General features: G+C 49.2%; 2 protein-coding genes across 2 annotated transcripts; one reads left to right on the plus strand and one right to left on the minus strand.

Moving 5' to 3' along the window:
- Positions 1-1194: 1194 nt before the first annotated feature.
- Positions 1195-2346, minus strand: N7489_004594 (uncharacterized protein; the record flags this gene model as incomplete). The annotated part of the gene is made up of 2 exons (XM_056710346.1): positions 1195-1510; positions 1562-2346. The coding sequence occupies 2 exons, from the start codon at positions 2344-2346 to the stop codon at positions 1195-1197; spliced, it is 1101 nt and encodes a 366-aa protein (XP_056568767.1).
- A 1590-nt stretch (positions 2347-3936) lies between these two features.
- N7489_004595 (uncharacterized protein) lies at positions 3937-5796 on the plus strand (the record flags this gene model as incomplete). The annotated part of the gene is made up of 1 exon (XM_056710347.1): positions 3937-5796. The coding sequence occupies one exon, from the start codon at positions 3937-3939 to the stop codon at positions 5794-5796; it is 1860 nt and encodes a 619-aa protein (XP_056568768.1).
- Positions 5797-11164: the final 5368 nt, after the last annotated feature.

Raw genomic sequence — 11164 nt, forward strand, 5'->3', positions numbered from 1 at the left:
TGTAACTTTGCCAGCATTCTCATACGTAATGACTTTTCGATAGGTATCCCATGGTGACTCCTGCCTTACAATCAGGACGGATGCAATATTTTCCAGACCACACAAATGGGGTAGGCAAAGGCTTTTGGGAGGCCCCGTAACAACCTTCAATCTACCGCGGCGGTGAGGTTCTGTTAGTTTCGTAGTGGCCGCCGTATGACTCTCGCGGGTAGTGGGGGCCGACATCGAAATGAGGAGCTGAGATTGAGCTTTGATAGTGCCAAGGTCACATATCATGTTGTCTTTGGGTAGGTTGGATGACATGATGGCAGGGCGGTGTTTCCTCGGATTCAGAACGTGCAAGAACTAAGAGAGAAAGTGAAAACCCGTTTGTTTTGTACGCGCGGTGTTAAGGATTCGACTCTCGGCTGTGATAGGAGATGCCAGCTTCGACTGACTGTCGTAAGATGAGGCCGATCAGCCACAGTGCTTACATACAAACTGTCAGACCGCCACGACCCCAGAAGGCAAGATATTGACTCTAGGATCCAGAAGTGGGGTCCTAGGAGCGAAACAGGTCCCAGGTCTAACCAATGTGTTCCCAGAGCCAGTGTGTATTCAGTCAGGAACGTAGAGCAAAGATCCCAGGGGTAGATCTTCATTTTCCTGGAGATTGGTAAAAGCCCCAGGAGCTAAGGTGTATTTCCCAGGGGATATACAGCTCCCAGAAATGCTTTTGAGTTTCCCAGGGTCAACATATTGATTCCCAGAGTCAATCTAACCAGCATAGGAGTTTGCCAGGGTCCTTCGCCGGCCCGAGATGTGTTTTCTTCTGCCACAATCTCCGTCTTGACGCGACACGGCTCCACTGAGATAAAACCATGTCTACAGTTCTTTGGCCACCACCGTTGGGTATGAATATGGTTTCGATCTAGAAAATATCCCAAAATTAAGCGAAACTGCCCTCATGTTTTGGGGGTGCATTGGCATCTAGTACTTGCAAAGATGAAAAAATCGCGTGGTTTGGTGCTCTGCGAGTCTGAACGTTCAGAACTTCATTTGTATCATTTCTAAACTTGTTATAAAACTCCATACCACGGCTATGCTCTATGTTGCTGGGCCGAATACGGTGTGTCTGGTCACGTGTCTTCACCCGTGATTGACAGTCGCTTCGCTAATTTCTCATTCCCGTCACACCTCCGCTGTAAACTAAGATCACCTTCGAGTGGAGTTTAGTCGTGCTGACCGGCGGGGTGGTGCAGACGTAGAAAGGCCTCGTGGTAGATGAGCTCCTAGCCTAGCCGAGCGACGGGGGCCATTCTCCACACTCCGCTCGACTGATCTCCATTGGGGTCCCACTGAGCGCTGTCGCAGCTGACTCCGACTCGGGTCATTCGGTGATGAATTCCTGATAGTGGCAAGTTCTCTCTCGGCAGATGATTCACTTGCCGTGTGGATATGACGTGTCTCAGCATCCGACGATTGGACTCGTATTGGGCGAACCAAGGCGTCTAAAGGCCCTTCATTTCGACTGTATTAATCAGCATCTTGGGTATTGCATAACGGAACCAGCCCTACTTACCACACACAGCATGACGTCCCAAAACCTGCACTTCGTTTTTCCAGCCACTCTTCCGCGCAGGCCAGGTGGGAAAGCGCCTTGCACTGACAGCGCAAGATCACACTCTCATTTGCAAGGTCATCATCCCCGGCCAGACAAAATACACAGTGGATGTCGTCGAACTCGTCACTCAGGGTGAGATCCTTGAGCGTCAAGCTTTGGACGCCAGCCCAGACGTTAGCGACCGATGTCAGGATCGCTGGTTGAGCCAGCGAAACATGCCATGGAACACTGTTTGTCCGCAGCATTGTGGAAGTCACAAATGGATTGAATGGTTGCACTGGCTCGGGGTTGGTTGACAGCGGCACCGGTGGGTCTTGTCTGAGCCCGTGAGGTGACCTGTCGGTGTTGCCTGGTGCAGGGCGACTCCTGGACACTGACGACATCTGACGCTGGCCCGGATGCGCAATGGATGGAGCGGCAACTCTAGAGCCATGCGGCACTCGCGCCTGGTTGCGGATGGCTGCTTCATACCACCGCTGGCCAACTTGGTCGGCCTGCCGTTGACGGTGCCATCTCGCGCAGAGGAAGACTCTAGCAATATCACATAGCTTTGACTGCAAAGTTGACAAGTCAAACGGCTCTCTGGCGAGAGTGGTCAACCTTTCATGGCCGATCTTGGTGTCTTGAAATTTGACAGAGTTTTTGCACGGCTCGCCTTTTTTTGTCATCCCGCAACAGGACACAGGACCACCATAAGGGATTCCGCAGACAGCAAATGGGTTCCAAGGAAGTACAGAAGACATTGGGCTGATGGCAAAGGCAGAAAATGATTCGAATGGGTATTGATGTTGCGCAATCTCCGCAGCGTTCCCTCGCCGGCTTTATATGCCTTCATCATGGGATCTATACTTACATCGTGTCATGGCTGCTGACGTGGAAATCCTCCCTTGAAACCGTCAAAACGTCGAAGAATGCACTGCGATGCAGTATCTACCGCTACACCGCTGATCAGTGGGTTGCAAGAAGGATGTCTCATTCTGGTTCACTCTTTGGATTCAGTGGGCCGTGCATTTGGACCATGCATTCTCGGAATGGCATAGCTGGCAAAACTGCGAGTCGCCCAGGGGCATTTCGAAGAGCGTGTTGGGTCATGAGCTTCAAGACCGAAGGCTCTGGATACGACATGTGGTATGTTCGCCCTAAAAGTGGGTCCCCTGGGCTCTATTGCTACACTGCTATATGAATTATTTGCCGGTTTCTCGGATGTTGAGGCCCAGTTGTAAGGGGAAAGTCGCGTATACATCCCAGTGAACCCAGATGCCATGTGAGTCCCGCATATATCGTATCTCCATTTATGTGTATGCCTCGCGTGGATCCCGACAAATGTGGCCAGAGCTCCCAGGAAATAATAACCGCTTTTCAGGAACAAGATGAGGAGTGCTGGGAACTAGCTAAGTCACACCTCTTCTGCGCGGGCATGTACTGGCGAAAGAGCAAGATGAAAAGCCTACTATATACTTTCTAAAACTTATATATATTATAATTGCCCTACATGATCACAGATATCAGCTCAACAACAATATCTTCTCCAACTGATTATATGCAAACCTCGCGATTGACCCGAGACGCTTATACATTTACTTTTTCATCATGTTCTTCAATCCTGCTCATCTACAATGGGTATTGGGCCAAGTATTGGGTGATCCCTTGCACCGTGAGCGGTGCATATGGGCAGGAGATGACGGGAATCATTGTCAAAACACTGTGCCGCTTGACTCCCGGATAAATGGAGTATTGTGCTTTCAGCTGCTTCAGGGCCCTCTGTTAGTGTATCCACTAGCGCAGGAATTTTCCGAATCTGACCTGTTTATCTCAGGCCCCCGTTTTCGATGAGGATTCTGGACCTCAGAATGTCTGATGCTGAATTGCAGGCTTCAAGCAATGCCGCTTCCGGCAGCTCATCTATCGAACTGCCACCACGCCCCCAACGGTCTCAGAGAATAGATTATCACCTCTTGAATGGCGGAAGTGATGAAGACGATATTGAAGATCCTATCAGAAAGAAACCCCGACTGGATCCGCCACTGGATCGCTTCAATTGGTCCAGAAGACTCCGCCAGTCACCTACATCTCACCTGCCTACTTCTTCGGAATCTGTTCCGCCAGGGGGCTCTAGAAGCCTTACGGACGCCATACGGCCATAAAAATCGCACAGCAAATCCCGCATCAAGCCGCTGAATCAATGGCTTTGGAATCAATTTCGAGTCAGTCCTCTTCCGGGCAAGCAATGACGATCCAGGCGAAGCCGACAGCTACTCGAGGATCGAGAGATTCAATGCATTCATTGTGGCTGGAAAACCACAGATTCGGCGAGGGCAACATCGACGACCAACATGAAGACGCACCTAGCCAAACACAATATTTTCGAGAAGTCCGACCCAGAGGACCTGGGTGAGGGTTCCAGCGAGACGAAACAGCACTCAATTGCTTCAATGTTCCAGTCCCGAGCCGAGCATGATACTAGAGCTCTGTTGGAACAGAACATACTTCGATGGCTTGTGACAGATGATGTGGTATTTACGGCAATTGAGTCCCCTGCGTTCCAACGGATATTCAAGGACTTGCCGGACGCTCCTCTTCCTTTCTCTTCTCGAACAGTTGTCCGTCGCATTGACGCAGATTTTGATCGCTGTCGGATCCAGTTGATCGATGAACTAGCACGGACATGCTCCACAATTGCGCTTTCCTTGGATGTCTGGACAAGCAAGAACCATAAAGCCATTTTGGGAGTTATCGGTCACTGGGTGTCCACCGACTTCAAATATCAAGAACGAGTCCTGGAGTTCAGTGAGCTTGCTGGATCCCACAGTGGAGAAAATATGGCGGAGACTCTGCAGAAGATGCTTGTCGAGCTTCGGATTGAGGAGAAGCTGCTCACAATCACAGCTGATAATGCGTCGAATAATGAAACGCTGGCGTCTGAGCTGTATTTTAACCTGTTGGAAAAGTACAACTCGGAGGGTTCGAACTTGCCCGATAAAGGACGTCTCCGATTCCAAGGTATTGACAGCTACATCCGGTGTCTTGCACATGTCCTCAATCTCATTGTCCGCGACATCCTCTCGGGGATGAAATCTGGAGATCACAAGTCTGCCATTGAAGCCTGTGATCTCTTACAGGGAAATAAGAAAATCGGACGGCAGTCTGCGTTGGCCCGGATTCGGATCATGACTCTCTGGATATTGAGGACACCTCAACGACGACAGCAGTGGAAAGTGACTTGCCACGCAAATGGTTTGAACGACAAGTTCATCGAGTATGATGTGGAAACCCGCTGGAACTCCACATACCGTATGGTCCAGGGAGCCTTGCAAGCCAAAGCACAGATCCGGATGTGGATAGAGCATCAGAACCAGTTTCCGCCATTTTCAGCTGACGACTGGTTGCAGCTGCAACAGCTCGAAATGATCCTCTCCAAGTTCGATGAGTTCACTCAACTGGTTTCCCGGCGGCAATCCCAGATCAGCCTAGCCATTCCCATCTATTACGAATTGAATGACATGCTCGAAGATGCAGCTTCTGCACAAGGCGACTTTTCGGGGCTTAGCTCTGACATTACCTCCGCCATCTCCGCGGGGATGAAGAAATACAAGAAATATTATGAACTGATGGACGCCCAAGATGCTTATTATATAGCTCTTGTCCTTGACCCACGCTTCAAAACCCTCTTATTGGATAAGGAGCTCGGGCAGGTGACGGCGCCAAAGGTTATTCGATCTATCAAGGATACCTTGCATGAGCAATACCCATCGAAATCATCACTGGAGCAATCAATGTCAAAGATTAATCAGGACAACAAGCGGCAAAGTCTGGAGGCTCGTGTCCTGCAGAAGCTGCAACCACAAGTGATCCAGCGTTCAGATATTGACCGCTACTTTGAGGAAGGTGTGGTGACTGTTGATGAATCTGTAACAAAGGATGAAGATTGGTTATTTGCCTGGTGGAGGACGCACAAGGATGAGTATCCGCGGATGGCAGCTGCAGCCAGGGATTACCTTGCCATTCCGGCGGCTGAAGTCTCAGTAGAGAGATTATTTAGCCGTGGTAGGGATCTGTTGGGGGTACGTCGACATTCTCTAAAAGGTGAGACAATGCGGAAAGTGATGCTGTTGAGAGATATATATAGTTTAGAAAACACCCAGGGAAAAATCCTAGAGCGTCTTGCTGGTATTCCCAACCAGCCGCTGCTTTGATTCGAAGGATCTAGTAGTCTAAGCCTCTGCGGATCATTGCTCGCAAGGCACGGAACATCAAGTGAAGTCTCGTCACTTGGGCTATGGCTGCTCACTAGGTATAATTTTGCCACGTGACCAAACTTGCGAATATTCGCGGCGAATAAATCTTTTATTCGCATTCGCATCCGTCGTGCAAAATGTCTGCGAATACGAATGCGAATTGCGAATATTCGTAACGAATATGAGTATATTCGTTATTCATGCCGACCCCTAGAAACCGACTTGACATCGGATCTTGGGTATTCGATCTATGGTCGCAGACGAAGACCGTCACGGCGTCTCCTGGAATCACTAGGTAAGATCTACTCGGCAGGCACATTGAATACCGGACCGGCCAGACAAGTCGACCCGGCGACCTTTCATGAAGCTGTGTCAGGCCCAGACCAGCTGGAATGGTGGGCCGCCATCCAGAAAGAATATGCGTCGCTTCTCGAACACGGAACATGGGAAAAGATTCGGCGAGAGGACGTCTCAGCCGGAGATCATGTGATTGGCTGCAAATGGGTCTTCAAGACCAAAGCCAACGGAACGCGCAAAGCGCGATTGGTTATCAAAGGCTACCGGCAAAAACATGGGATTGACTATCACAAAAAGTTTGCTGCTGTGTCCAGGATGGACTCCGTCCGCTGCATTGTCGCCAGTACCGTGTTGCGCGGATGGAAACTCCAACAATTCGATGCTGTCACGGCATTTCTTCATGGAGACGTCGATTCGTCTATTTATATGGAGTTGCCCGAAGGCTTCGAAGAGCCAGGGTACGTATGCCGGCTGCGCCGCTCACTGTACGGACTGAAGCAGGCTCCGCGGATTGGTACCAATTCGTCCACCGCGTCCTGGCTCCCATGGCTTCACCATGGCCCAATCGGACAACTGTGTGTTCTACAAACCAGATTGCGTCGTTTGCGTGTATGTCGATGACTTTCTCGTTGCTGCGGCAAACACCCACGAAATCGAACAAGTGCAACGAGTCTTGCAAGCAGAGTTCCGACTGAACGATCTGGGCACCCCGCGGTCGTTCCTCGGAATCCAGTTCGACTATCACGTCGATGGGTCCGTGTCTATTCACCAACACCAGTATATCCAGAAGGTTCTCTCCGACTTTGGTATGGAGAGCTGTCAGCCAAAGTCTACGCCTATGAATACCAAACAAAGTCTGAATCATCGTCCAGACGAGGAGCTTCCGGACGAGGAAGCAAAAGCGCGTTTCGCGACCGCCATTGGATCGCTAATGTATCTGATGGTTGGCACGCGACCGGATATTGCGTTTGCGCTGGGGTTGTTGAGTCGCTTCACGTCTCAGCCGCAATCGCACCACCAAGTTGCTCTACAGCGATTGCTTCGCTACATCAAAGCCACGCAGTCTCATCGTATCACCTACCGTAATGGGCAGTTGATTGGATACACGGATGCCGACTTTGGGGGCTCCGTCGTCACTAACGGGGCATACTCCACATCCGGCTATGTGTTCCAACTTGCAGGTGCGCCAGTTTCCTGGTCGTCCAAGAGACAGGGGGAAGTAGCCACATGTACAACACATGCCGAATACATCGGACAGTACAATGCCATTCTGCATCTGCAGTGGCTCCGCACCTTTCTAGCTGAAACGCAACTGTATCGGTCTCCGGTCACCAACATCATGGCTGACAACCAGTCCGCCATTGCTCTTTCTCGCAACCCTGAATTCCACAAACGGACGAAGCATTTTAATGTGAAATTTCACTATCAGCGAGCCGTGCTGAATGCAGGCGAGATTGGGTTTCAATATATTCCAACTGAGAAACAGGCCGCAGACGGTCTCACCAAGCCATTGGGACCTACGGCCTTTGCCAAACTCTGTAGTCTCTTAGGAGTCGACGCCTCAGAGACTCCAAGGCAACATGCATGACAGCGCGGGCGCTCTTTCCACTTTATTTTCCCACGAAGGTTTTTTGAGTGGTTTTACTGAGGCCTGACTGCTCTGCGCAATTCCAGTATCGTCCTTGCCAGCAATGCGATCCTGAGGGGGAATGTTGTGATATGAGGCTGGTGCAGATCAGGAACCAAGCCGAACCATCGGAATTAATCCCGAGGTGTCTATACGAAGAATCAAGTTGATTTCCAATCAACTTGATCTTCTCGTTGTATATATAGCCTCATGTTTCCCTCTGAATAAACAATCAATTCATACCTCTGAACCACAACAGTACCCAATACATTTACTAATGGTACCCGAGATTGCTTGGCAGGGAACACAATCTTATAATCATCCCTCTTTCGCTGAAGCGCCTGTTTAGACTGCAATTGAGCCAACAGATGCGATAACATGGTCGTAGGATCCAGGCTGGGACGGTGAATATTTGGTATTGTTGCCATCAATGTTCCCACCGGCCGCTCCACTTCATTCTCGACGGCGGCAGTGATACGATGAGTTGGGGAGGTGCCCGAAAAGAGTAAAACCAACAGGATCATGCAACTGATACAGCATTCATCGGAGATTTGGTCTCGCCCATCTGGCGACACTTTTGTTTCTAAAGCTTTGCCGGGATTTTGGCTAATCAATTGATGCCCAGAAGTCATGACCTGGCCGGTACGGATGCTATACGCACCACCCACTTGCGCCGTGGGTGTGTTGAAGCTAAAGTCCAACATGACGTACGGTAGCTGTTCTGGACTTACTGCGCGGGACTAGCAATATTAAATAGAGATCAAGTATTCTATAATAACTGGAACGGCGCTACGAGTTTGCCAGTACACCATAATGCGACCGCGGTCACCGTTGTCGATCTTTGAGGCTATGGCATTTGTATCGCTGTCGGCATCAACGGGATAAGGATTATGCTGGCAGGAAGCAGAATTGGAGGCTGGAGACGGTGAAGCCTCATTATGAGAATGACCATGTCCATACCAGGTCGACTCCGAATTAGAAGGCGTAGCGTACATGTTCAAAGCACGACTGTGCTGATGTTGATTTCACCGTGATCATTTTTACCACCTTCACCACCTTCACCACCTTCACCACCTTCACCACCTTCACCACCTTCACCACCTTCACCACCTTCACCAGCTTCATCATTAGAGTGACTTACATCTCATATGCACTAGACTTAGAGTCTGAACATTAAAATGTGTGTCCCAGAGTCTGGTTAGAGAAATAGGTGGTCTCGAAATGAAGCATCGGCCTGATCTATCAAGATTAATTCTTAGATAAATATTACGAGGTATTTTATTGAGGTGTCAACTCAAGTATCATTTGAAAAATGCGAGAATTCAGCTGTCCTTGGTATGACTTTCGCTCTTTTTTCCGGGGAATCTACCACTCGTTGCGAGGGAAGAAGAGAGGTCGAACCCACGGCATGCCTATGGAGATAACGGAGGATAAAACAGTGTATAATAAAGACCCCGATCAAAGCAACACTGCCTCCAAAAACGCTGCTGAGTATAAGTAATGTGCCCTGCTTTGAAAGCCTTGCCGATAGATTACTACCATAGATTGCTGTATCATGCCATTCATTATCTGAGGTTTTTGTGGCTGATGTTGGTCCAGAAATCGACGAAATAGTTTGAGAGCTAGCCACCGTTCCTGTCAACGTCCTCGACAAGGTTTGGCATTTATCACTAGGGGCCAGAGATAAGTCACTGAGGAACTTCACGGTTGCATCGAGTTTTCGAATAGTAGCATGGTCGACAGGAACGAAGAGGGATTTCGGAGGAATCGAAGGTTATAATGGGGAAGCGGTACACCATTGCTTTGGACCTGTGAAAAAGATGTATAGCAGCTACTTGGAAGCGTGGGTATAACAACTGGTGGCAGACGATAACTCTGGCATGTAATGCAGTAAGATATGTGGAATAATCTTCTCGGGAGGCGGTATCTGTATTGCTGCCAGGTGAACCTTGTGAATGGTGCGACGTCGGGACTGTAAGGCAGAGAAATGAGTGTACAGAAGTGGTGATCGTAGCGCAATACGGTTGAGATAGACGAAAAGTTATATGGGTAGAAGTGTATCCTTAGATGGAGGAGGAGAAAGTCTACTTATAATGCCTGTTGGCATCGTAAATTATTCTATGTTCAAATATGTTGCCAGGTTCTTTGATGACCACAGTCGGATTGCGGATCTAGATTAAGCTCCTAGGAAATGCTTCTTTCGTCCTAGGAGTAGTCGAGATATTATCCTAAGCACCAATCATCCATTCCAAGAGCTCGTGATGAAACCTTGGGAATGCCTCGCAGAGGTAGGGGATGCTGGTGCTTGGGATGCGTCATACGCTAGCTGGCCGAAAAAGCACAATGTTTGTTCTGCGGTCAGACATCGGAACTGACAATATGCTCGAGCCCTGACAGAAGGAGTTCCAGAAAAGACCAGTATCCAGGGATTTGCATTGCATATCCTGGGAGTTACTTCACCTTACCTGTGCTCGGATCCCTGCTGCAAACTAAAGTTAGAGGTCTAAAATGTCTTTCGGTAGGAAGGGGGATTGAGAACGGTCGAATAACTAAACCCCTTCTGCATACTATTACACTCAGTAGTTCCCCGCTATTTTTCTTCGTCATTTTCGCGATGTCGCTTTAGCCCAATTCCCAAAAGCCATGTGATGATGACGAGGAGTCACCTTCCACCACCCTTCGTAGTAGGTAACATATGTTAAGCCGAGCACGAGTCTCAACCTTGGGAATGCCGACAAGTCACATACTGCAGGGCCAACAGCACGCGCATAGTCTGGGACATATCTCTCAATTGTCGACCGAGCGGAAAAGGAGAATTCAAGCTATTTTGATTCAATTGGAGCAGCAATGATGAGAAAAGACACCTTGTAGGTAGCCTAGGTATATGATTTCGCTCGACTGTTTGTGGTAACCTTGGAACCTTCTGGGATTACCAAAACTAGACACCCACGTAGAAACCATGGAAATTATCCACACACTCTACATAGACTTTGTTGAGCCCGACAGTTGAGGCTATACAGCTTTAGCACACGGTCTGCATAGGAGGTATTACCTACATCTGCTTGGGCGGCGCCGTGATGGCCCATGAACTCAAGTGAATAGAGAAACCTGTATTTCATGATACAATAACTGGTAAAATGGAGAACTATGTATGCGCGCAAAATTCACGGTACGAACAATGCGCTGTTCGTGCGAACACAAGATTCAAACATTACCTCGAGATGAGGGCTAGAAACGGGGGCTAAACGTGGCGTCAGGAAACAGTCAAACAGGAAAGTCATATGTGTCGATATGTTCGAATTGTTTGGGGTGCATAAAGCCCATAGCCCGACCCTGAACCCCCTGATGTTTAATATTTTGAAGGCTGGGGCTGGGGTTGGCTCGGGTCGGGCCTTGGGCGTG

This window comes from Penicillium chrysogenum, assembly GCF_028827035.1.
Source record: "Penicillium chrysogenum strain IBT 35668 chromosome Unknown utg000002l_segment0_segment0, whole genome shotgun sequence".
Lineage (NCBI taxonomy): Eukaryota > Fungi > Ascomycota > Eurotiomycetes > Eurotiales > Aspergillaceae > Penicillium > Penicillium chrysogenum.